Source organism: Muscardinus avellanarius, assembly GCF_963383645.1.
Source record: "Muscardinus avellanarius genome assembly, chromosome: 1".
Lineage (NCBI taxonomy): Eukaryota > Metazoa > Chordata > Mammalia > Rodentia > Gliridae > Muscardinus > Muscardinus avellanarius.
This window is the reverse complement of record NC_137786.1, coordinates 230,202,633-230,230,520: the sequence shown is the minus strand read 5'-3', so window position 1 is coordinate 230,230,520 and position 27,888 is coordinate 230,202,633. Positions and strand designations below refer to the sequence as shown.

Genomic DNA, 27,888 nt, shown 5'->3' with positions numbered 1-27,888 from the left:
TCGTGGAGGCTGGCTTCAAACCTGGCATCCTCCTGTCTCAGTCTCTCGCGTACTGGGATTACAGGTGTACCTAACCCCTCCTGGCTAACATCCTCTTTCAGATTCTGTCCCCGGCAATTTTGAAGTCTCCCCTTTACAGAAGAATGGAGCCCTTAGCCAAAAATTTATTGAGGACTAACCAGGAGGCAGGCATGGATCTAGATCAGAGGGCCCTTACATAGCTGTCTAGGTGCTGTTTTCTGCTCCCTTTTCAGGTTTCAACCCTAATAGAAGGCAGTGGCGTAAATAACATTTTCCCCTCTTGAAATAGAAAAATCCGGGGAATCCCAAGCGTTGGTCCAGCTCCTGCCCAAGGAGCCCCAGCAGGACATGGCAGAACACGGCCCAAGCATCCAACAGGGGTAAGACTCCTTTAGGAAAGGACTGGGTCTTGGGGTAGGCTCAGCCTTTGCAGAATCGACTTGGATGGCAGTTCTGTAAGACAAGCCCTGAGGCGGTTCTCTGTGCATCAGCTGAGTGCTGACAGAGCGGGCAGGAGGCTGGTGGCTCCTGGCAAGAGATGGCACCTGCTGGGGCCGCTGGTGCAGGGGTGCGTCGCTTGCAGCAGGTTCTAGCCAGACTGTTCTCCAGACTGTTGAAAACCGAATCCCTCCAGTAGGAGGCTTTCAAGATCACTGGTTGGTCTCACTAACCAGTGAATGATAAGGTTTTCTTGAAAATTACCTTAATGCAGCAGGGTGTGGTGGCACATACTCGTAATCCCAGTACTTGGGAGGCTGAGACAGGAGGATCCAGTTTTGGAGCCAGCCTCAGCTACTTGGTGAGGCCCTCCACAACTTAGTGAGACCCTGTTTCAAAATAAAAAGAATAAAAATAGGGCCGGGGGTGTAGCTCAGAGGCAGAATGCCCCTGGGTTCCATCCCCAGTACCACCACCACAACAACAACAACAAGAAATTTCCTTGGTTCATTTTTATTAAAACCATGATGACTCTCATTGAAAAAAATTCCAAATGGCAGAAATTTTCTAGAAAAATCTTTGAAAATATACTACATATAGTTTTGGGGAAGGGTAAAGCAGGAACTGTTTTGGGCTTGGTGATACAGTAGATGTGTACATAATGCTTTTTAATTTAGCCCTCTTGACAATGCCCTGAGACACACACACACACACACACACACACGAGACCACTCTGTGAGACAAAGATTATATCTGTTTTGGTTTTTTTTCTTTTGTGGTACTGGGGCTGGAACCCAGGGGCATTTTACTGCCAAGCTACACCTGCAGACCCTTTCTTTCTTTCTTTCTTTCTTTCTTTCTTTCTTTCTTTCTTTCTTTCTTTCATTACTATTTTATTTATTTATTTATTTTGGTGGTACTGGGGTTCCTGGAAGCCCTTCTACCTCTGGGCCACACTCCCAGACCTAATTTTTTTTTTTTTTAAACAGGGTCTCTTAAGCCAGTGCAGCTGGCTTCGAACCTGCGCAATCCTCCTGTCTCCGCCTCCCAAGCACGGGGATTACAAGCATGTGCCACCACGCCCGGCTTTATTCTCTATTTTGAAAAAGAGTCTCACTGAGTTGCAAAGGGCCTTACTAAGTAGCCGAGGATGTCCATGAACCACGGTCCTCCTGTCTCAGCATCCCAAGTACTGAGATTACAAGTGTGCGCCACCACGCCTGGCTTTAGATTATGTCTGTTTTAAGGATGATCACCCTGAGGTGCGGAAGGTTCCTTTATCAGCTCCAGGTTGGGTAGCAGGCACCAGTGCTAGAATTCATACGTGGATCTTTGGGCTCCAAAAGGTTTCACTCTTCTAGACTTATCTCAGAGGCATCCCTTGCCTTCCATTTCAGCCCTGTAACATTTGATTCAAGGGACAAAGTAGATGTATTTCATTACTTGCAGTTATAGTGTTGTGGCTGAAGAAGATGTCTCACAAATATGGAGCTGATTATTAGAAGGTGGGGTTCAAGAGTTGGAGGTGCTTGTCCCTGGGTAGGAGGATGGGGCGAGAGGGGAAGGGGCAGGGGCCCCTGGCTTTTCATATACTGTTTTATTTATTTCTTCTTTTAGTCAGTGTGCAAGGATTAGGACTGGTGTCCTAGGCCAGGGGCCTGAATTTGGGTCCCAACCACTGGCTCTCCAAAATCAGATGATAAAGTAATGGTGAAAAGCAGAACTTATACTCAGTATGGCCATACTGGGACGATGTGGGGCCAGCATTCCCAGCCCCATCTTTAGAGATACTGACCTGAGCTCTGAGGTTCTGTAGACAGGGGGAAGCAGGAGTGTGCACAGATGGGCTTAGTCAGACTGCGGTGAGGTTGACTGTTGCCTCAGGATTGGTCAGATAAGAAAGTGCTTTTGCTGTGTGTGTGTGTGTGTGTGTGTGTGTGTGGTTGATATTTATGGAATGGACCTGTTGTTCCTGGAATCCAAGGGGGCTGATTTAGAGCAAAGGAGACAGATGCAAAATGCAGTAGAGATGCCAAGTTTTCTTTCTTTCTTTCTTTCTTTCTTTTTTTTAACATTTGCAGGCCCAAGGTAAGAGTCAGGTGTTGCTTTTTTTTTTTTTTTTTTTTTTTAGCTAAAGGATCCTCTACGTCTTTGTTATAGTATTACTTTGATAAACATTTTAAAAGAATTATTGGCAGAGTTATTCAAGTATAACCTGAAAGCTACCAGGTGTAGGATGGGGAGAAATTGACTCTCAGCTGGGCATGGTGGCGCACGCTTGTAATCCCAGCATTTGGGAGACTGAGACAGGAGGATCATGGTTCGCGGACAGCCTCAGATATTAGGTGAGCCCTTTGCAACTCAGTGAGACCCTGTTTCAAAATGAAGAATAAAAAAATAGGGCTGGGGGGCCGGGCGTGGTGGCGCACGCTTGTAATCCCCGCGCTTGGGAGGCAGAGACAGGAGGATCACGCAGGTTCGAAGCCAGACGCGCGCGCTGGCTTAGGAGACCCTGTTTCCAAATTAAAAAATGTAAAAATAGGTCTGGGAGTGTAGCCCGGAGGTAGAAGGGCTTCCAGGAACCCCAGTACCACCAAAAAAAAAAAAAAAAAAAAAAATAGGGCTGGGGGTAGGGGGTGTATTTCAGAGGTAGAATGCCTCTGGGTTCTACCCCCAGTACCACAAAAAAGAAAAAGAAAAAAGACTCTCTAATGAATAATGATATTTCTTTGGGAATATTAGAATGCAAAATGCACATGCCGTGGGAACCATGAGTGTATTCTCAGGGCATGGGGTAAAGGGAAACTTCAAGGCAAAGTGAGGAGGCTTACAGAGATTGTTTTGAAGCCATACTCTTTGGCCATAGGATTGACAAGGTATGCCAGGACCAGTAAGGATGACGGTGCGAGTTCAGATTGAACAGGGGCAGGGTTGTTTGTGCCTGGTTGCTGTGGTCTTTGTGAAAAGCTATTGTTTTGTGGGATTTCTTGCATTTCTTGCAATAGCTCCTGTTACTGGGCTGTTTGTGCATGAGAGCCCTCCCTTCCTGGCTTCCCGCTGGCTTCGTTTCCTTGGGGCTTGATAGCAGTGACTCCATTTTGAATCTGCCAGCTTTCACACTCATTATCCTTAGTGTTTTAAGCAGTAGGCAGAAAACTGGGAAGCAACAGCTGTTTTCCTGTGAAAGTGAGTTGGCTTCACAGAAATGAGCCGAGGGGAAATGTTTTCTACAATGTCAGCATTGAAAGGTGTCTTAAGAAAGCACAAATCTGAAGTGATCAGTAATACAGAATTTTCTAATAATGGTGAAATAGTGTTGTTAATGTTGTGATTGCAAAATCATTTAGAGAGAAGACCGTAAGTAATCTGGAGACCACACCCTGCCAGAAGAAAGTAGAGTCGAATTCAACACCCAAGCCTGAGAGGGAGGACAAGTTAGTAAAGCAAGCCACTGAGGTTGGTATAACAAGAATTGTCAGAGTGTTTTAACCTCCTGGCCACTTCTCTACATATTCATTGGACTGCATTTTCTTTAGATTGTGTCTAATAAATACCCTCTATGATTTCTGATGTTGATTATGCTTAAAAAACCATAGCTTTATTGAAGTGTAATGAGCACATATTTAAAATGTATGATTTGATACCTTTGGACATATGTGTGCCTACAACTGGGAAACCACTACCACAATCGAGATAATGAACATCTCCATTAAATAGAATTTTTTTTGTTTTTGTTTTTTGCCTCTTTGTAATCCGTCTCTTCTGGCCGTGTCTCCAGCCCCAGGCAACAACCCATCTGCTTTCTCTCTCTGTGGATTAGTGTGCATCTTCTAGAGGTTGGTCCAGTGATAATATATTGTTTGTGCTCCTTTTTAACTGTCTCCTTTTACATAATTTTGCACAATTATTTTGGGTTACAGCCGTGTGGTTGCTTGCTGTCCCTTTTTGGCACTGGGCACCAGTTCATTGAACGCATGTATCACGATTCGTCTATTCATTCAACCGGTGATGGGCATCTGGGTTGTTTCTAGTTTGGGCCTATTACAAATAAAGCTGCTCCGAACACTGCGCACAGGGTTTTGGACAGACATTTTTTTCATCTGGAGTGAACCCTAGGAATCATGTGGTAGGGGTGTGATTGACTTAGTGTTTTATCCTCCACATCCTCGCCAACGCTTGGCGTTTCTGCTCTTCTAATAGGGGCTCAGCAGCTCACTGGAGTTTTACTTTGTGTTTCCCTGGTGACTACTGGTGCTGAGCTTCTTTTTGTGTGTTTCTGTGTTGTCCGTACATATCTTCTTTGTGGATGTAGTCAAGGCTTGTGTTCATTTTTTCCATTGGTTTGCATGCTTTGAGAGTTTATCAAAAATTCTGCATGTAAGTACCTCACCAGATTATGCTTTGCAATAGTTTCTCCTAGTCTCTGACTTGTTTTTTTTAGAACAGGTTTTAAAATTTTTTTTCAATTTTTTTAAATTGGTGCACTGTATGCATACATCATAATGGGTTAAAAAGCTTTTGTAGACGTACATGCACACATCTCCCAGTTAGCCCCTACCCAATCCCCACACCATTCCCTCCCCCTCCCTCCTTCCCAAGCTTGGCTTAGTGGTTGACATCTAATATTATAGCAATTTATCCGAAATTAACAATGATAATCTCACATAACAGATTCATTTGTCTGATATCAAACTTTTGATCACTTAGAGATAACATTTCAATATTTCTTTTTGCTTTCTTTATTACCAGAGGATATTTTTTCTTCTTCTTTTTAAGGTGAAACTGTTATACATTTTTTTTTCGGAAAAAAATATCCTAATATGCAATATGAACTCCAAATACCCAAAACAATCTCGAAAAAGAACAAAGCTAGAAGATGTACATTTTCTGATTCCAAACCTTATAGAGCTACAATAATTGAAACAGTGTAGTACTGCTATAAAGGCAGATATATAAACCAGTGGAATAAGATAAAAAGCCTAGAAATAATTTCTTCTATATATGGCCAAGTTAGTTTTGACAAAGTTTCCAAGAACATTTGGTGAAGGAAATAATCTTTTCACTAAATATTGTTGAAAAATAATAATTACATGAAAAAGAATAAAATTGGACCCTTACCTAACACCATATACAAATATTAACTCAAAATACATAAAAGACCTAAATGTAAATCTTAAGACTATAAACTTTTAGAAGAAAACCTGGGTCATAACACTTCACAACATTGAAATTGGCAGTGATTTCTTGGATATGATTGTAAAGGCATAGGCAACAAAAGAATAAAAAAACAAACTTCCTAAAAAAGTTATGTACATCCAAAGACAATGTAAGCAGAGTTAAAAGTTACTGATAGAATGGGATTAAATATTTCTAAATGCTATATCTGAAGGTATATTAATATTCCAAATAGAAATCATAAAAATTAGCACCAATAAAAGCAAACAATACAATTTAGAAATAGGTAAAAGACTAAAATAAATAATGAATCTCCAAAGATTTTAACCTATAAACACATGAATATATTCTTCTTTGCTTAGTTGTCTGCTGGATGGAAAATCTCATCTCTCTGGTTCTGGTGTGTGTTACCTATTTCTTCTTTGTAGTTAATCTCTTTGAGTATTTTCTCTAGTGCTGGTTTTGAAGACATAAATTCCTTCAGTTTCTGTTTGTCATGGAAGCTTCTTATTTTCCCATCTAATTTGATAGATAGCTTTGCTGGGTAAGAAATTTTTGGCTGGAAGTTGTTTTCTTTCAGAGTTTGGAATATGTTACTCCAAGCCCTTCTGGCTCTCATGACTTGGTTTGGGAAGTCTGGAGTGATTCTAATTGGTTTGCCTCTGAATGTCACTTGGCCCTTTGTTTTTGTTGCCTTTAAGATTCTCTGCTTGGCTTCCACATTGGTCATTTTGACAATTATGTGGCGTGGGGATCCTCTTCTCCGATCCTGTCTAAAGGGAGTTGTATAAATTTCCTGGACCTGTGTATCGACCTCTTGCTCTATGTTTGGAAAAATTTTCTGCTATTATTTCTTTGAAGGTATTATTGATCCCTTTGGTTTCACCTTCTTTTCCCTCCTCTATTCCAATTATTCTTAGGTTAGCTCTCTTAAAATGGGCCGACATTTCTTCAATGTCAGATTCCTGCTGCCTGATTTTTTTTCTAAGTTATAAATTATGCATTTGTTTTTGGAGTGATCATCTTCTAGGAGTGAGATTCTGTTCTCCATGTGGTCTAATCGATTGTTTATACTTTGAACTGAGGCCTTTACCTCAATGATTGCATCCATTATTTCTTTTAGACTCTCTAAATTCTTTTTGAAATTCCTGTATTATTCCTGCAGTTATATTCCTGATTTGATCTTCTTGAGATCTCTGAATTCTGTGTTATCAGGTTCTGATAATATGGGGTTGTGGACATTCATTGCTCTATTGTTGTTCTTCTTTCCCATGATTTCAGAAGTTTGTGCCTTCTCTGGGTTCTTCCCTGGGTCATTATGACTTCACTTAGGGTGCTCTGGATCTTGAGTCTGTGGTAATCTCAGCCTTTACTACTCCTTTACTGGGTTGTATCGCAAAGTCTCAGACCTAGCAAGTTAATCGAGGCTGTGCAAGACCGTGTGGGTGCTGGGCTGGGCATTTTCCCATGGGGAGCTGTGACTAAGGTGTGGTATTTCTGCCACCGCTACTCCTTCACTGGGTTGGACTGCAAAATCTCAGACCCAGGGAGATTATCAAAGCTGCGCAAGTCCCTGGGAGTACAGTACAGGGATTTTTACTTTAGGGGCCGCAATTTCACTCACAGTCATTGTGCGCGCTGATCAGGAGCTGTCACAGGGCACGATGAACTCGCTGTTGCTGCTGGCAATATGGCACCGCTGCCACGCCTTCGGCCCTGAGGCTGGCATATTTCTTTTCTGGTTTTGAGCTCTGTTCTGAGTCCCTGGAAGGCGTGATGAGCTTGGCCACTGGGAGTTTTAGATGTTCATTGTGCTGAAAGAACTGCTGAATTACACCCGAATGATCCGCAGCTGCTCACTTCAGCTCTTTGTTTACCTTTCCTCTCTAGAGCCTGGTGCTGTGAAGGAAGATGGTGCTGGCGCGGTTCCACTGCTGCATTGCAGGCTTGATTTCTGGTCTCTGGTTGTTCTTCTAGTCTTTTTTTTCTCTGTCCCTTGTGTTTACATTTTTTATTTTTCTGCTGATGGTGTTTTCTGGCTATGAAAAGTGCTAATTTTGTGGCAACAGAGATCGAGTTTTAGCAGGACTTGTAAACACTGCTTTTCTCGGTCACCATCTTCCCGGAAGTTAGGTTTTAAAATTTTGATGAAATGAAGCTTATCAATGTTTTGTCTTATGAATCGGGCCTTTGGAATTATATTTAAGAAATCATGGCCTAATCCAGTCATAAAGATTTTTTCCTGTTTTCTTCTAGATATTTTATAGTTTTACACCTTACCTTGATATCTTTGACAGATCTTAAATTAATTTTATGTATATGATCTGAGGTGTGGATCAAAGTTCATTTTTTTTTCCCTTAAGGAGATACAGTTGTTCTAGCACCATTTGTTGAAGAGACTATCCTTTCTCTGCTGAGTTGCCTCTGAATTTGCCATACACTTGTGGGTCTCTTTCTGAATTCCCTGTTTTGTTCTTTTGATCCTATTTATGTCTATTGAAAGGCCAATATCACACTGTCTTGATTACTGTAGAAGGCAAGTAACGTTATCCCTCCAACTCTGTTGTTTTATTTTCCTTCTAAGTTGTTTTAGATATTATAGGTTCTGTAAAGAGTCTGCTGAAATTTTGACTGGCCATGCCTTGAATTTTTTGAGAACTGGTAATGACAATATCGAGACTTCTGACCCATGAAAAAAGTGTTCTATTTATTTAGGCCTTTTTAAGTTTCTTTTAGCAATGTTTTGTAATTTTCATTGTGCATGTGTGTGTGTGTGTGTGTGTGTGTGTGTGTGTGTGTGTGTATGTGTGTGTGTACTGGAAATATATACTGTATATCTGTTGGAATATTTGTGGATCTGGAGGCAGTATTTCTTTTTTCTTTTCTTTCTTCTTCTTTTTTTGTTTTGGTGGTACTGGGGTTCCTGGAAACCCTTCTACCTCCGATCTACACTCCCAGACCTATTTTATATTTTTTATTTAGAAAAAGGGTCTCTTAAGCCAGCGAGGCTGGCTTCAAACCTGCGCGATCCTCCTGTCTCCGCCTCCCGAGCACGGGGATTACAAGCGTGCGCCACCACGCCCGGCACTATTTCATATTTTTAATACTGTTAAAATGGTATCAAAATTTAACATAAATAATCAGTTTCCGGTTGTTGCTGGTAAATGGAACTACAATTAGTTTTCTATATTTACCTCTTATCCTTTAACCTTGCTGGACTGACTTATTTGCTTTAGAATATTTTTTATAGACTTCATTAGATTTTTGTCAGAATGATTATGTCATCTACAAATAAAGACCGTTTCATTTATTCCTTTTTCAATCTAGATTAATTTAATTTGTTTTTCTTTAATTATGTTAGCTGGAACCATCAGTACAATACTTCATACAAGTGATATGAGATGTGTTTGCCTGATTTCTTAGAAAGGAAATCTGGTCTCTCACTTAGTCTGATGTAAACTCGAGGATTTTGGTAGGCGCTGCTTGCTAGACTGAGGATTTTCCTTTCCTTTGATTGTTTGTTGAGAACTTGTTTTTTCCCCCAATCAAGAGCAGATGTCACATTTTAAAATTATTTTATTGGTGCACTATAGTCTCTCGTCATAATGTGGATCCTGTTGACAGTGGCATATATTTGTACAGTACTTGGTGCCCTCCCCACCCGCTTCCCTTTTTCCTCCCTCTCAATGCTGAGCAGATGTCACATTTTTAAAAATAAATTTTGTGCACCTGTTGAGATGATTCTTTTTAGTTTTAATTATATTGATTAGTGTTTGAGTGTCATGTCAACCTTGAAATTTTGGGAAAAAACCCATGTGGCCATGATATATTATCCTTTTTATATATTATTATTTTTGTGATATTGAAGATTGCACCCAGGAAATTCTACCTCTGAGCTATAACCCTAGTCCTATTTTATTTTGAAACAGAATCCCACTAAATTGCCAAGGGCCTAAGTTTCTGAGGCTCAGGCAGAACCTGTGATCCTCCTGTCTCAGCCTCCCATGTTCTGGGATTACAAGCGTGCGCCACCACACTTGGCTTTCAGACATTATTTGATTCAGTTTATAAAATTTTGTGTAAAATTCATGTACTTATGTTCATAAAAGATATTCATTTGTTTGATTTCTTAGTTGACCTACTAGTTATAAAAAACTGTGTAATTTAATTTTCAGATGCTTGAAAATGTTCTCTCTGCTATGAATTTATAATTATTCTGTTAAGATCAGAAAGTATATTTTGAATCATTTGAGTTTATTTAATTTTATTGAGATTTGTTTTATGGTCTCAATTATGGTCTATCTTGGTAAATGTTCTGTTAGTGCTAGAGAAGCCTTTGTGTTTTATTGTTAGCTAGAGTGGTCTAAAGCCAGGCATGGAGGCACATACTTGTAATCCTAGTACTTGGGAGGCTGAGACAAGAGGATCACAGGTTCAAAGCCAGTTTCGACAACTCAGCAAGGCCCTCTGCAACTTAGTGAGACCTTGTTTCCATATATGAAATTAAAAAATCAGGTTAGAGGTTTAGTTCAGGGGCAGAATATTCCTGGGTTCAGTCCCTAGTGCCATACACACAAATTTAAGATAGAGCGTGATCTGTAAATATTGACTAAGGCCAGTTGGTTTATAGTGTTATTCGGATCTTTTGTTTATATTTTCCTGTCAACTTTATAGAGGAGTATTAAAATTTATGACTACAATTGTGGATTTGTCTATTTCTCCCTGAAGTTTTATCAGTTTATTCCTAATTGTGATGGCCTGTTATGTATGTATATCAGTTGGCTTTGCTTTATAACAATGGAATACTAGGGGCGGCTAACATATACAGAAAAGAGGTTAATTTAGCTCACAGTTTTGAGGTTCAAAGTTCGGTAGCTAATGGTCCTGGTGGTCCAGCCTGTGGTGAAGCAGTGGGTGGCATCACATCCCGGTGGGAGGGAGTGTGTAGGAGAGAGAAACCACATCTAAGTCCAGGGAAACAGAGAGAGCTGGTTTGGAGGACTGGCTTGAGCCTTTGTAACACCAGTCTTGTGAAAACTCAAGGGACTGTCTCAGAGCTATCTTCCAAAAGCACCCCCCCCCAATGACCTAAGGGCCTCCCCATAATCCTCACAACACAGCACCTCCCCATAGCACCCCTGGGGAACACTCCTCCAGTCACAGGAAATGTGTGTGTGTGCACGCGCGTGTGTGTGTGTGTGGTGGGGGGCACAATTAAATCATGTCCAAACCACAGAAGGACATAAACATTTAAGAGAGTTTTCCTTGGTGAACTGACTCCTTATCATTCTGAAATTACCCTCCTTATTCCTTGTATATTCATTCTCTTGATGTCTACTTTGGTTGATATTTACGTAAGCACTCCACTTTCAACTAGTGTTAGCATGGTATGTCATTTTTTCAAACTTTTATCCTATTTATGCACTTATACTAAATATATATTCTATGTAGCATAAAGTTGGGTTTTGCTTCCTAAACACAGTCTAACAATATCCACCTTCTCATTGGGTGTATGCAGTTCATGAGCTTTAGTGTGACTACTGATATGGTTAGAGTTAAGTCTGTCATTTCATTATTTATTTTCTGTCATTTCATTATTTATCTTCTATAATTTCATTATTCATTTTCTATTATTTATTGTCTTTTTTGTTTGCTTTCTGTTCTTTTTCTGACGTCCTTTAGATGAATATTTCAAAGCATTTTATTGGCGTGATATAATTATATATCATAGTGAGATCAGAAGTAGTAGTAGTAGTATCATTAGTAGTAAATACACACCATCTTTTGGTTTGATTCCCTTCTATACATGCTGGCAAAGTTGTTAGTGCTGCCTTTGTATATGAACATAATATTTTTTATGTTCATATTCTGCCTCCGTGGATACTCTGCCACTATTTTATGGGTCTCACTCCTTATTATTGTGAAATCCCTTTTGTTTCCTGTTTTTTTCTCTAGCTTCCATCTATGAAAGAAAACATATGGTCCCTGACATTGTGAGATGGCTAATCTTAGCACGATACTCTCGAATTCCATGAGATTGATGTTTCTTGTGTTTCTTTTTTTTTTTTAACTGCATCTGTGGCTTATTGGCTACAAGTCTACATTTTAATTCTTATTTTCATTTTATAGTATACACTTTTCTTGTTTTAATGTTTTTCTCTCGCACAGTTTTTAACTCTTTGCAGCCCAGTGTCAAGTGGTTTTGTACCACTTTATAGGTAGTAGAAGAGGCTGCCGGGAGCATCCGCGTTTTCACACCTGGCATCGTTGGACTCCTGTCGTGTCTCACTTATGCCTCTGTTACCAATACCTCTTGCGTTGTTATTTTTGCCTAAACTCTATTTTTTTTTTAAAAAAAATAACATCTTTATGGACAAATAATCCACAGGCATTAAATTCATTCTTTTAAAGTAGACTTAACAGTGTTGAATATATTCACAGAGTTGTACAACCATCATCACCACCTAACTTTGGAACATTTTCACCACCCTCAAAAGGAACTTTGTATCAATTATCAGCCCACCCCCGTTTTCCAGGACTGCCAGTCCCTCCCATCCTCTCCACTTTCTACCTCTGGATCTGCCCATTCCATAGGTTTCACGCAAGTGCAACCAACAATATGTGACCTTTTGTGACTGGCTCTTCCACTTGGCGTATCCTGTGTATAAGATTCATTCATGCTTTTGCATGTATCAGTACTTTATTTTTATTGACAAATAATATTCCACTGTATGTATAGATCACATCTTGTTTATCCGTTCGTCAGTTGATGGACATTTGAGTTATTTCCACCTTTTGATTGTTAAGACTAAGGCTGCTATGAACATTCACGTACAAGTTTTGTTTTCAATTCTCTATTCTCATATGGAGACATACGTTTTCAATTCTCCATTTTCATACACAGACATATATTTTTAATTCTCTTAATAAGTTATCTTTTAAGAGATTTGAAATTATAAGAAAAATGAAGAGACTGGACCAATGTTTTGTAAGGAGTCAAGGAGTCTTCTAGGCATGATTTTAATGAAATTTGATTGTAGTCCTCAGGGTCTGCTGGATAATTTGACAGTACAGTTATTCCTGGGTTTTCTATGACCCCGTGATTGTGTTCCTTTAAAAGAAGTGAGACTCTTCATCTCTTTAGTAACACAATAATCCAGTAGTTGCAGGTTTATATCTTTATAATGTGATAGAAAAGCGTTAGTTGATTCCACAGATCAATTGTTTAGGATTCTAGAGATGTCAGTCTCAACAACATTATTGACAGACAGTAAATCATCAAGCTCAACAACCAACGAGAATTTCAGATTCTCCTTGAAGAGTATTTTTTTAGAATGCTACAATAAGCTCTAGTGCGTTTCAAGGACCATTTGTTCAAATCATACGTCTAAAGACTCATTTAAATGAACAGAGGAGAGAACAAGTTGGCAACAGTTATGAATATTCATAAGGCCTCTATACTGCATAATACAACAAAGTCAACGTTCTTCCCAATGTTCTTCTATTTCTTTATTTATTTTAGATACTGGAGGCTGAGCCCAGGGGCATTCTACCTCTGAGCTACACCCCAGGCCTTTATAATTTTTAATTTGGAAACAGGGTTTCCCTAAGTTGCAGGGATTGTGCTTTGTTGCTAAGGCTCCCTTCAAATCTGCGATCCTCTATCTCAGCCTTCAAAGTACCGGAATTACAGGCGTGTACCATCATGCTCTGTTATAAATGTGCACCAACATGCTCGGCAAATGTTTTCAATTTACCACCTTATCAAGTCAGATTCCTTGGCAAGTTTTTTTTTTTAAAGGATCTCTCTAGGTTGCTGAGAGTGTTGCTAAGTTGGTGAGGCTAATCTTGAGCCTGCGATCCTCCTGCCTCAGCCTCCCGAGGACTGGCATTACAGGTATATGCCACCGTGCCCAGCTTCTTGGGCACGTTTTATGATGCAGAAAGTTAGTGCTGCCTCTGTAGCTGCACGGTGGCCATTGCCTTTCAATACTTAATGATTCCTTTATTTTATTTTATTTTATTTTATTATTTTTGGTGGTACTGGGGTTCCTGGAAGCCCTTCTACCTCCGGGCTACACTCCCAGACCTATTTTATACTTTTTAAAATTTGGAAACAGGGTCTCTTCAGCCAGAACGGCTGGCTTCGAACTGCATGATCCTCCTGTCTCTGCCTCCCAAGCGCAGGGATTATAAGCGTGCGCCACCACGCCCGGCTTAATGATTCCTCTAAAAATAATTTATAAAGACATTTTTAAGGGTAGGCTCTGGGATTTCAGTTGGTAGCATTACAATAAAAAATAGGCCTGAAAAGCTCAATATTACTGGCAGAAATGGAATAAAAGGAGAAAGTAAGAATTTGACTTCATAACAGTGAAATAAGGAGTGCAGAGCATTGCTTCTTTGCAGGTTTTTGTCCTGCAGAGAGCTGGAAGTATATGCTTGCCCTGGCTGTCAACGTCCTCCCAGACTATGTAGGGAAACGGGAAGAAGATGAGAACTTCCATTCCAAGGGGAGAAGCCACAGCATCAGCAGCTCCGCCTATGAGAGCTTGGGTAACACCGACACACGGTGTCATCAGTTCTCTCCATGTTAGAGTTATGACAGGAACCTGCCAGGACATCCCTTCAAGCTGCTCTGTTCCTCTGAGCCTAGTCGAGGTCTGCATGGGTGCCTGTCTTTGACGAGTACGCTCCTCTTCACTCTCCTCCCGGGGCCCTGTGAGGCTCTGCTGTGACCCTTTGACCACTGGCTCCCATTTCTGCTGCTTCCACCAACCCACATGCATCCCTTCAAAACGCACAGGCGTGGTGACACACACTTGTAATCCCAGCATTTGGGAGGATGAGACAGGAGGATCATGGTTTCGCGGACAGCCTCAGCTACTTAGGCCCTTTGCAACTCAGTGAGGCCCTGTTTTAAAATAAAGAATAAAAAATAGGGCTGGGGGTGTAGGTCAGAGGTAGAATACCCTGGGCTCCATCCCCAGTGCTGCAAAGAAAACAAAACAACAACCAAAAACCCACCCAAACCCGTGAAGACTCAGTTACTGCTTTATATAACGGTTGCAGCAGTGCGGAGAAGGGCGGATGACATATATGCACCCTCTCTCTCTTCCTGAAATCAGGCTGTAGGGGGTTCTGGACAGGACATGGGCCCAGCCTCACCCCCACTTTTTCCCCCGTTCCTTTCTATTCCTGGTGCCCACACAGCCTTTCCATACCCTGCTGGCTCGGCACCAGCCCTCCTTTCCCCCTCGTGTTTGCCCACCGGCCTCTTCTTTTTTTTTTTTTAATGAAACCTAGGGACATTCCACCTCTGAGTGAAACCCCCAGCCCTGTTTTTTATTCTTTATTTTGAAACAGGGTCTCACTGAGTTGCAGAGGGCCTCGCTAAGCAGCTGAGGGGTTCCAAGCATGCGCCACCACGCTTGGCTCACTGGCCTCCTCTCTCCTCAGGGACTCTGTGCTGACCCGACGGCCAGGACTGGTCTTTCCTCATTTCTCAAACCCAGTCATACATGTAGTTATGGACAGCCAGGGGAAGTTACCCAAGGAACAGGCATCTATACCACTCACCAGAGCTACAGTCTATACACACGACTTGAAGTAGTCTTCTGCAACCAAGTGATAGGATACTCTGTCTTATTACTCTGTTAATTGCCTTAATACCACTTATATCACACGGATATTTCGCTTAATGATTGCCTGTCTCCTTTCAACCAGGTAACAAGAGAACTTGTCAGCCTTATTTGCTGCTATATGCCCAGTGATTAAAGTAGTAGGTGTTCGACAAATATTTGTCATTTGAGTGTGTAAAGGGAGAGTTTCTTGGGGGAATAAAATGATCATATATCTACTATAAAGGATTAGAACAAGTTTTCGGTGACAGATTTTTAAAACAGGTGGTGTTCTCTATTAAGGCATGTAATCTTTTTTTTTTTTTTTTAATACCAGGTATGGAACCCAGGGCATTTTACTTCCAACCTACAACCCCAGCCCTATTTTTTAAAATTCTTTTCTCTCTCTCTCTCTTTTTTTTAACCATACTGGGGATGGAATTCAGGAGCATTCTACCTCTGACCTACACCCCCAGCCCTATTTTTTATTCTTTATTTTCAAACAGGGTCTCACTAAGTTGTGGAGGGCCTCACTAAGTAGCTGAGGCTGTCCGTGAACCGCGATCCTCCTGTCTCAGCCCCCCGAATGCTGGGATTACAGGCATGTGCCCCCACGCCTAGCTCTTTATGGACATTTACAAACCTGCCTCGCAGACCCATCTGCTGTTTGTCAAAGCAGAGACATTTGCTTAAAACAATATATTCTTTCTGTTTGTTTTTGTAGTATCGAGAGTGGAACCCAGGGGCATTCTACCTTCGAGCTACCCTCCTCGCCTTCTTTTATCTTTTATGTTTGAAACATGGTCTGAGTTGCTGAGGACCTTGCTAAGTTGTTGGGGCTGCCCTTGAACCTTCGATCCTCCTGTTTCAGCCTCCCAAATCCTGGGATTATAGGCACCTGGCTAAAATGGTATATTCTTCTTATCATTTGAAACACAAAGGGAATCTTGCTGATTTGCTAATTGTTCCCTTTTTAATATTAGAGGGATGGGAAGGACGCCCTCTTCACTCTTCCCCTCCTTTGCTGGCTCTTGCCCGCTTTCTGGCTCTCCAGCCCCACCTGCCAGCATCACACCACTTAGGATGCCTGGCATCCTTTACATGACCTCCTGACCCTTCTCTCTCCCCTTCCTTAATATACTACCACCTTCCAGGTTCCAGGGAGGAGAAGGTCCACTTCCCCTTCCTTAGTCCTATGGCAAAAGAAAACCAAGTCAACTTGTAATTCTACACTCTTAATTCTGCCTCCCAGGTGAGAAGCCTGGGTTGGGGAGCCCTCTAGTGGCAATAGGCTGCCTCCACATGGTTTGTTTAGGACTTGATTCTGGTCCTGATTTTGCCATGGACTTATTTTGGGACTCTGGAAAAATCACTTAATTTCTCAGGCACCAGTACTTTTCTCCATGAAACGTTGATTGCTTGCTTTGAGTGCATAGAAAGTAGTCCTCCGACTGTGAGTAAGATTCCTGGTGTTTGGCTAAGTACAGATCTTAGCACAGCTTCCCTCCAAAAAGCAGAGATGAAGTCTGATGGAATTGCCCAAGACTGACACTTTGAAAGCCTGGGTATGCTGGATGTGTGCCCAAGGGCACGCGACAAGGTGAACACCATCAGTTCAATAGGTTTACCGAACAGAAGAACAGCAGGTGTCTAGTGCTTTAGTGCTCTGTGGGCGGGCTGCCGGGAGGGCTGCCCGTCAGTGGAGGGAAGCGACTTTATTTGGAGAAACTCATTCTGTGAGGATGGTCATCATCCCAACACCAAAGCCAAACATAGATGGAGAAAAGAAAACTACAAACTAATATCTCTTACGAATATAGTTGCAAAAAATCTTTAGAAAAATACCAGCAACTGGAACTCAGCAGCCTATGAAAAGGATTGTAGACAGTGACTCTGGGAGATTTATTCCAGGAGTGCAGGTTTGATGTAACACCACAAAAGCAATGAATGTTGCATACCACGTTAATACAGCAGAGGATGCAAATCACGGCATTCTCTCAGTAGCCTCAGGAAACGCACTTGACAGAATCTAACTGCAGTTCATGATAAAAATTCTCTTTAATAATGATCGACTGAAGAGAGCTTCCTTAACTGGAGAAAGGGACTGTATAAAACCACTGCTACTAACATATTTAATGGTAAAAGATTAGCTCTGGAACAAGGCAGGGGCATCTGTTCTCATTACTTCTAATCAGTGTGTGTAGAAAACCCTAAGGATTCTATAGACACACACTTACAGAACTCTTAGAATTAGTAAATATGTCCCCCCACTCCAACATCCCATGCTATTCTGTAACCGCAACAATAATAGTTAACATAGTAAAAATTAGGAACAATGTCCAGCAAGCATGTAGAATATAAGATTAATGTACAAAAATCAATGGTATTTCTATGTATTAGATATAAACCATCTGAAATTAAAATGAAGAAGATAGTTCTGTTCATAATAGCGAGTGAAATACTCAGCCATAAATTTAACTAAAAACAACAACAACAACCAAACAAACAAGACTACAAAGTGTTGGTAAGGGAGATGAAATGACATCTAAATAAATTAAGACATCCCACATTTATGGGCTGGAAAACTCTATGATATTAAGGTGGCAATCCTTTACCGCATTAATCTCTGTATTAAATGCAGCCCCCCCCCTTCAAAATAACAGTAGGCTTTTAAAAATAAATCGACAAGGTGATCTTAAGATTTATATGGAAAGACTGAGGACCCAGAATAGCCAAAATAAAATTAAAAAGAGCAAAACTGGCTGGCAAGCTGTGTTGCATTCATGGAATGGGGTGCCCATAACACCTGCTCGGACATGGATGCCCAAACACTGAGCTAGGTGAAAGAAGCCAGACACAAAAGCCACGGGCTGGATGGACCCACTTACATGATGTGCTTGGAAAAGGCAAGTCTCCAAAGGCAGAAAGCAGCTTAGTGGTTGGCTGGGGCTGGGGGTTGGGAGGGAGGGGAGAGGGCAAAGGCAGTGGCCTCCCACGGATACAAGGTTGACTGACAGGGACAGGGGTAGGAGGCGGGATGACCGCCAACAGGCGTCAGGAGTCTTCCTGGGATGATGCTCGCGTTCTAAAATTGGGCTGTGGTGGTGGTTGCACACTCTCTCTAGGTTTATTTAAAGTCACCGGATTGCATAATTAAAATGCAAATGTTTTTGGATTTAAATAATATCTTGAAAAATCTTTAAGAGAAACAAGTAAAAAAACAAAAAGAACTTTTATGTCTGTGAATTCTGGCAAGTGATCATCCTCAGATAGGCAAATGGGGCTGGGAACTGGGAGGAGAGACACAACCCAGGAAACTAGATGACAGTTGAAGCTTGAAGCTTGTCGCAAACTTGGAATGAGGGGTGATGCAGCTGGGAGATGGATAGGCAGCGGGGGAGCTCAGGTCTCTCTGCGACCCCAACTTCCTTGGTTGCCTTCCCAGGGAGCAAAGGGTGCGTTTCCTCCCTGGACAAACTTGGAGATAGTTTGGGAGGCATGAGAGGCCTGGGTGTCAGAGCTTCAGGGGGAATTTTATATTATGAAGCACAATACTGGCACTGTAAGGATAAAAGGACTCTGGTTATCATAAGTAGTAGATCCCCAAGGGCTCTGTTTGCCTCTGGTGTGTGCAGCGAGAGCACATGTATCCAGCCTCACACGTATGGGCCAACCAGCAGTTGTGTAAGTTTGTCTACATGTTCGCACACACATGTGCAAGCACATTTATGCCACGCACACTCAAATGTTTACCAATGGCTACCCGACTGCACACATACCTTCATGTGTGCACTCCTACCGACATACTGATTGGAAGTTTCTTGATATCTCTGGACCTCCACTGAAATGAACATTCCACACCCTCAAAGGCTGCCATTTTCTTTCTCATCGGATCCCTAGTGCCCAGGGCAGTGTTATCTGACACTTTTTATGTGCTCAATAAAAATTTCTAGCAATGTGGATGCTCAGCATATTCACAATATTATACCTTCTCTACTTCTCGAAACACACACACACACACACACACACACACACACACACACACACACACGAACACTTCCTCTCCTCTGAGCCTCTTTGACAAGCAGTGAAGGAGCAGTCTGGGGCCGACCAGGAGAGCGAAGGCAGGCAGAATTATTAGGCTGGGATGGAAGAGTGTCTTAAGGAATGAGGAGACTCTAGAGGGTCTCCCGGGGCCTAGGGAGAGCGCTCAAGGAAGGATGCATTTGGAAGAGGTTCAGACCTTGATGGAGAGATGTGGTCCAACCCACCCGATGACAGAGAGGCCCGCTGATTTTGCCATGTGCAAGCAGCCATGGTGGGTGTGGGAGTGCAGAGGAGGGGGTTCCTCTGGGCCACAGGGGGCTACTCAGGGGGCTTGCACAGGAAATCAGGGTGCTGGTATCAGGTGGCCTTTGGGCATGGTTTCCCTGTCAAGAAAGGGCCTGGGCTGAGCTCTACTGGGTGTTCCCATGCCAGACCACTGACCAGTATGCTGCCTGCCCCCAGCCTGCAACAGTAGGAGGGCCCTTTCCTCTTGCAACGACCCTCCAGCACCTTCTACCCAGAAAGCTGAACATGCTTCACTTCGAAGGAGAAACGTAGTAGTCTAGGTGCTTATCACAGGGCGCATCGCGGTGCATGTGGAGCGGAGAGACGGGCTGCATCGCTGGCTCAGATGCCCCCAGAGCTTGACAGCTTCAGTGAGGGGGATGGAGTCCTGGAGTCCTCTGTGTGCAAAGAGCTTTTCTGTTAGTGGTGAATCGCAGTGCTCCTCTCTAAATAGGGTCTCTGGAGTTCCTTGGCCGTGCACAATTTACCTTTGTGTGTGTGTGTTTTGTTGTTGTTCATAGGGCAAACCAAAACCCAGACCTGGAGACCTGATTGAGATTTTCCGAATTGGCTATGAGCACTGGGCCATCTATGTGGAAGATGACTGTGTGGTCCACCTGGCTCCTCCAAGTAAGGATGGATACACTATTGAAATAGCAATATGCAGGTTACAGAAGCAGATAGAAGTCGAGTTACTGACCGTGTTCCCCAGCTGCTGACCTGCGCAGCGTGTGTTACTGGAGATTGAACCCAGGGGTGCTGTACCTCTGAGCACACCCCCAGCCCTTCTTATTTTATTTATATATTTATTTAGAAACAGAATTTAGTTTTTATCGTCTAAAATGTTTTTACTTAGCTGGGCGTGGTGGTGCACACTTGTAATCCCCGCGCTTGGGAGGCGGAGACAGGAGGATCGGGCAGGTTCGAAGCCAGCTGCGCTGGCTTAAAGAGACCCTGTTTCCAAATAAAAAAAAAAAAGTATAAAAATAGGTCTGGGAGCGTAGCCCAGAGGTAGAAGGGCTTCCAGGAACCCCAGTACCACCAAAAAAAAAAAAAAAAATGTTTTTACTTGCCGGGTGTGGTGGCGCACGCTTGTAATCCCAGCGCTTGGGAGGCTGAGACAGGAGGATCGCACAGATTCAAAGCCAGCCTCAGCTACTAAGTGAGGCTTTCAGCAACTTAGTGAGACCCCGTTTCCAAATAAAGTATAAAATAAGTCTGGGAGTATACCCCGCAGGTAGAAAGTCCCTGAGTTCCACCCCCAGTACCACAAAAAATGTTTTTACTCTGCCTTTGTTCTCTTTTTATAGCAGTAATTTTTCTAACAATATTTTATTTATTTATTTATTTATTTATTTATTTATTTATATTGGTGGTACTGGGGTTCCTGGAACCCTTCTACCTCCGGGCCACACTCCCAGACGTATTTTATATTTTTGAAGCAGGGTCTCTTAAACCAGCGCGGCTGGCTACGAACCTGCGCGATCCTCCTGTCTCCGCCTCCCAAGCGCGGGGATTACAAGTGTGCGCCACCACACCCGGCCCTAACAATATTTTAAAGTGTGTCATTCAACCATATCTGGTACATTCTTAACACATTTAATGTTTGTGTCACCTCCGAAACAAAGCACAAACCCATCAGGAACCCTTCTTCATCTTGTCCAACTCCCCAGCCCTGGGTTATACTACTCTGCTTTCTGTCTCTACATTTTTTCTTGTTCTGAGCATTTCATATATATGGAATAATGGAATAAGCAGCCTTTGGTGATGGTTTTTAGATATATGACTACAATGCACCAAAAAAAAAAGAAGAAATGCAAATCAAACCATCCCCTAGGATGGCTGTAATAAAAAAAGACAGACAGTACAATGAAGATGTGGGCACACTGAAACACTCATATGTGCGAATGTAAAACAGTATAGCTACTTTGGAAAAGTCTGGCAATTTCACAAAAGATTAAACATTGAGTTACCATATTCTTTTTTTTTTTTATGGTACTGGGGATGGAACCCTTCTATCCCCGGGCTACACTCCCAGACCTATTTTACATTTTATTTGGAAACAGGGTCTCCTAAGCCAGCGCGGCTGGCTTCAAACCAGCACGGTCCTCCTGTCTCTGCCTCCCCAGCATGGGGATGACAAGCGTGCCCACCACGCCCGGCTGAGTTACCATGTTCTGCAAATTCTACTCCTAAGCACATACTCAGGAGAAATGAAAGCGCATGTTCACACAGAACCTCATACATGAATGCTCCTAACAATAGTATTTATAATGGCCAAAAAAGAAGAAATTAACCCAAATACTCATCAACAAATGAACAGGTAAATAACATATGTTACATCCATATGGTGGGATACTATTGAGTGATAAAAAGGAATGAAATTAGCCGGCGTGGTGGCGCACGCTTGTAATCCCAGCATTCGGGAGGCTGAGACCGGAGGATCACAGTTCGCGGACAGCCTCAGCTACTTAGGCCCTCCACAACTTAGTGAGACCCTGTTTCAAAATAAAGAATAAAAAATAGGGCAGGGGGTGTAGCTCAGAGGTTGAATGCCCCTGGGTTCCATCCCCAGACCCGCAAAAAAAAAAAAAAAAAAAAAAAAAAGGAATGAAATTGTAATACAAGGTGCAATGTAGATAAACCTTGGAAAATTTTTGTTTTTTGTTTTGAGACAGAGTTTTGCTAGGTTGCTGAGAGCCTCACTAAGTTGTTAGTGAGGCTATCACTAACTAACTCTAGTTGTTGCTAGCCTCAAACCTTCAATCCTCCTGTTTCAGACTCCCAAGTCCTGGGATTACAGGTGTGCACCACCAGGCGTGGCTATGGCTGCCTCTTTTGGTGATGGGACACCCTGGAGCATTCCTGGACCTTTCTTTACTCTGTGGTCCAGGTTGGTCTCTGATTACCAGTAACCACTGACTGGGTGTTCAGCCCTAAGAGTGACAGAAGTGTGGAGTGTGCCCCAAGTCCCGTGACCTTCTGATCACTCTTTTAACGTACAAGTCTAAGAACTTGAGCCTCCGTTTTATACTGACAGTGGCTCAACACCCTTCCCAGCATTCTGCAGGTACCTGAGGGGCTGGGCTGGCTACCTGCCACTTGTTTCTGGTTGTCCCAGAATGCACAGTTCTTCTCCCACTTCTCAAGACAGCAGTGACACCAGCCTGAAACTGAACCTGTGCTTGATACAGCTGAGTGGGGGTCTGCGGGGGAGCAGGTGGGGAGAGTATAGGAAGATAGCGACAGAACTTAAAATTGGGCATCTAGAGCCACTGCTGAGGAGCTGGGGTGGGGTGGGGCGGGCCTGGGGGCTGGGGAGCGGCCTCTGCATCACTCTCTGATGCCTTTTGAATTGGGGTCTTGTGCAAGACTTGCCCATTCAGAATGAAGTATGGAGCCGGGCGTGGTGTCGCACGCTTGTAATCCCCGTGCTTGGGAGGCTGAGACAGGAGGATCGCACAGGTTCGAAGCCAGCCTCAGCAGCTTAATGATGCTCTCAGCAACTTAGTGAGACCCTGTTTCCAAATAAAATACAAAATAGGTCTGGGAGTATAGCCTGGAGGTAGAAAAGCCCCTGGGTTCTACCCTCAGTACACACACACACACACACACACACACACACACACGAATTATGGAAGGGTAACTATCCCAAAGGCCCTGGGCCAATCTTGTTCTCGGCCCTTGTCCCTGCGTGCTGTCCCTGCCTTAGGCCTAGTCTTCCACCTTGCCCCGGCCTCCTGGCAGAGCAGAGTTTCCTTCTCCTGGACTCTCTTCTCAGCCCTGTCTACTTCCTGGCCCCACTTCCCACCTAGGAGTCTAATTTGAAGAAGGTAAAAATTCATCTCCACCTGTCCTTCCCAGATGAAGTCCAGGAGCTTCCTCCTGTACAGCCAGAGAAATGGTTAACAGCTATTCCACCCCCCACGGGCTCTCTCAAAACGGATTCTGTGTCTGTCCCTGGGCCCCACATTGTCTCCCCCTGGCTTTTTATAAAAGCCAGCACATCTCCTTCAAATAGGGAGCAGGAGCGTTGCTTTCTCTTGGACAGTTTACAAAGGGGAAGGCACACACATCTGCATGTCCGAGTAGTTAGGGCAGAGCGATCTTTTATTAATGGTATATCTTTTTTAACATTTTAATTTATCCTTTTCAGTTTATTTTGCATAGGTGCTTATATCACGCTCTGTATATGAACTCACAGATGCATGCACATAGCTCATACTCAAATAATTAGGTGTATGAAGAAAATGTATAGTTTTATCTTATGGCTTGAACAGTCAAATATTTTAGTTTCCACGGATGCAGCTGCTTCCAATATTCCTTTATTATAATGAATAATTCTTATTTTTTAAATCGGTGCATTGTACTCATACATCGTAATGGGATACAAGATGTTAGAGGCATATATGCGCAGATCACTTTATCCCTTACCCAGTCCCCGCCCCACTCCCCCCCCCTCTTCCTTCTCCTGTTTGGCTTAGTGATTGACATTGATGTGTTTGTGAATGTGCCTCATGCGAATGGTAGGTCTTTATAGGGGTGCGGAGGGTTTTTGATGCCAACAATGTATAATAATCACATTGCTGTAATTAGCTTATCCATCACCTTAAACATTGATCATTTATTTTATTCATTTATTTATTTATTTTTGATGGTACTGGGGGTGGAGCCCAGAGGCTTTCTACCTCTGGGCTATACTCCCAGACCCATTTTATATTTTATTTGGGAACAGGGTCTCACTAAGTTGCTGAGAGCCTCACTAAGTAGCTGAGGCTGGCTTCGAACCTGCGCAATCCTCCTGTCTCAGCCTCCCAAGTGCTGGGATTACAAGCGTGCACCACCACACCCGGCTAGCATTGATCATTTTTTTTTCTTTTTCTTTTGGTACTAGGGTTTGAACCCAGGGACACTCTGTCTCTTGAGTTATACCCTCAACCCTAATTTATTTTTACTTTGAAACAGAGTCTCACTAAGTTGCTGGTAGCCTTGCTAGGTTCCTGAGGCTCTCCTCAAACCTGTGATCCTCCTGTCTCAGCCTTCCAAGTACTGGGATTATAGGAATGTGTCATTATGCCCAGCTCACTTATCATTTCCTTTTGGTGAGAACATTCAAAATCCTCTCTCTTGGATGGTTTTATTTTTTTTTAATTAAAAAAATTTTTTTACATTACTGGGGATGGAACCCAGGGGCATTCTACCTCCGAGCTATACTCCCAGCCCTATTATTTTATTCTTTATTTTAAAAGAGGGTCTCACTGAATTGCAGAGGGCCTCACTAAGTAGCTGAAGTTGGCTGCGAACTGTGATCCTTCTGTCTCGGCCTCCCAAATGCTGGGATTACAAACGTGCGCCACGGCCCGGCTCCCCTTAGATGGTTTTAAAGGACCACCTACCTGGCCTCTAGCAGGTTCCCACATCTCAGTTTTCAATCATCTCTTTGTTCAAAGCCCTGCAGCCCTATTTTCAAACAAACACTTAATAAAAATCTGCACATTTGAGTAGAGATAAAAGCCAAGAGGCTCTGGGTGGACAGTGCTGGGAGGGGCACCATCCAGAGCTCGGCCGCTTGGCCTCTCCTGTGGCCAAGAGAGAGGCTGTCACAGAACCACTGTGGTTGTAAAGGTGACCGCCCCATACCCCGAAGCTGACACCTAACACCCAGGGTGGCAATTAGTGCCGTCTGGTTAGGAAGCGAGACCGGAGTCCTAGAGCACAGTCCAGGCCATGCTGTCAGGGTCGGCTAGAGTTAATATTAAGGGACTCCTGGGGAGGTGAGAGGAAAGTACAGTGGAGGGCCAAAGGCGTCTAGGGAAAGTTGGTCCCCTGCGGTTCATTTAACCCACCCCCATCCTCTGCCATGCCCCTTCGTAGATGGTGAAACTGAGGCTCCCAGAGGGGAGCGGCTGGCACACTCTTAGGCTGAGCCAGTGCCCGGCCCCGCCAGCGGCTGTGCGGCTTTTGTTCGTGTCCCGTAGGCGAGGAGTTCGAGGTGGGCAGCATCACCTCCGTGTTCAGCAACCGCGCAGTGGTGAGGTACAGTCGCCTGGGGGACGTGCTGCACGGCTGCTCCTGGAAGGTCAACAACAAGCTGGACGGGACCTACCTGCCGCTGCCCGTGGACAAGATCCTCCAGCGCACCAAGAAGATGATCAACAAGACTGTGCAGTACAGCCTGATCGAGGGCAACTGCGAACACTTTGTCAACAACCTCAGATACGGCGTGCCCAGGAGCCAGCAGGTGTGCCCCGACCCGAGCCACCGGGGCTCGGCCAGCTCGGCCGTGACCAGAACGGCCGTCACAAAATGTGTCATTCTTGTAGGGTTCGGGAGGAAATTCCCCCTCTATTCCCCTGTGGGGAAGTAGCAGGAGCCTTGGGAAGACCACTTGGTTGAAGTCCCAGCTTGACCATTGACCAGGGTGGTCTCCTCGGTCTCTGGCCTCTCCATTTCTGAGGCTGTTTCTCCCATTACAAAATGTGGAGAGACTGAGGTAGATGTTTTATCGTTAAAGTTGCAAACTAGCAGCCCGCTGGTCATATCTCGTACAGATGTTGTTATTATTATTATCTTATTTTATTTTGTGGTACTAGGGATTGAACCCAGGGGCTTTCTACCTCTGAGCGACACCCCAGTCCTATTTTAATTTTTATTTGGAAGTAGGGTTTCACTATGCTGTGGAGGGCCTCACCAAATTGCTGACTGAGGCTGGCACTGAACCTGCTATCTTCCTGTCTCAGCCTCCCAAGTACTGGAATCATAGGCGTGCGCCACCATGCCCGGCTGATCTTCTTTTTTTATTTTTTTGCAGTACTAGGGATGGAACCCAGGGGCATTCTACTTCCAAGTTACACCCTTAGCCCTATTATTTAGTCTTTTTTTTTTTTTATTGTTGAAACAGGGTCTCACTGAGTTGCAAATGGCCTCATTAAGTAGCTGAGGCTGTCCGTGAGCCTCGATCCTCTGGTCTCAGCCTCCCGAATGCTGGGATTACAAGCGTGCACCACCACGCCTGGCTTCCGGCTTATCTTCTTAATTCAAGTTACTTGCCAGTGTTTAATATTGTAGATATTTTACATAAAAATATTTGGAGCTGCTGGGCGTGGTGGCACACACTTGTAATCCCTGCGTTTGGGAGGCAGAGACAGGAGAATCACGCAGGTTTGAAGCCAGCCGCGTGCACTGGCTTAGGAGACCCTGTTTCCAAATAAAAATGTAAAATTAGGTCTGGGAGTGTAGCCCAGAGGTAGAAGGGCTTCCAGGAACCCCAGGACCACCAAAAAGAAAAAAAAAATTTTGGAGCTGGGCATAATCACAGTACTTGGGAGGCTGAGACAGGAGAATCACAGATCGGAGTCCAGTAACTTAGCTATAACTTAGCAAGACGTGAACTCAGCAATGAGCTCGCTTGGTGAAGCTTCCCCCAGCGCACTCCCCACTTTCTCTGTTTTTTACATTCTCTGAATGGACTAGGTTCAAGTCCCACCATCGATCTCCCTATCATTCAACTCACAGTATTTGTGGGTCTTCCGCCTGCTTCCTCTTCTCTTTCTTCTTTCTGAGCCTTCCTCTTCGTACCCCGCACCCTGGCCTTGCTTGTACTCCATTCTCTCTAAGGCCTGCACCAGTGCCAGAAGCCTGATGGTCTTCCTGCTCCATGGGCATTTGAATGGGAAACCAGACCCAGAGGATCAAAGGCGCGATCAGGGACCCTCTGAAGAACCCTGGGCCCAGCCCAGAGCTCAGTTAGGGCACTTATTCAGTGTGTGCTTCTGTCTAAGTGAGTCCCTTTCCTCGGCTCCCAGATGCCCTTCTTGTAGATGGAGGGTCTCAGAGGCTGCAGCAGATCCTTTGTAGAGATCCTTTGTCGGAGCCCCTTTCCAGAGGCAGCTCTGTGCTGACTGACTGGCTCCAAAGGAGGATGAGGATCGGGATCCTTGGATGCATCTGGGAGAAAGGAAGCCAGTCTGCCTTGGTGATCCGTTCCCGGCAGTCCTGGCTTCTCTTGGTCTCCTGCAGCTCTAGGATTTTTGGCATTATAGGATAGCCCAGGCTCACTCCTCCCCTACGAAAAGGCTGGCTCCTGACGGGGACTGGTGGGGTAAAGGTGTGTGTGTGTGTGTGTGTGTGTGTGTGTGTGTGCGCGCGCGCGCGCGTGCACCAGCCTAGAGTGGGCACTGACAGTCCCGTGAACTGATGTGCTTTGCAGGTAGAGCACGCCTTCAGGGAAGGTGCGAAGGCTGCAGGTGCGGTCATCTCTGCCATGGTGGGTAGCATCAAGCCCAAACCTGTCACTGCCTGA

General features: G+C 43.8%; 1 protein-coding gene across 1 annotated transcript; it reads left to right on the top strand.

Annotated features, from left to right (window-relative positions):
• Nucleotides 1-143: 143 nt before the first annotated feature.
• On the top strand, nucleotides 144-27,888 carry PLAAT5 (phospholipase A and acyltransferase 5; the record flags this gene model as incomplete). Its single annotated transcript, XM_080692063.1, has 6 exons — nucleotides 144-189; nucleotides 311-401; nucleotides 3,807-3,915; nucleotides 20,108-20,222; nucleotides 25,565-25,827; nucleotides 27,796-27,888. 6 exons carry the CDS (start codon nucleotides 144-146, stop codon nucleotides 27,886-27,888), a joined length of 717 nt encoding a protein of 238 aa, XP_080548189.1.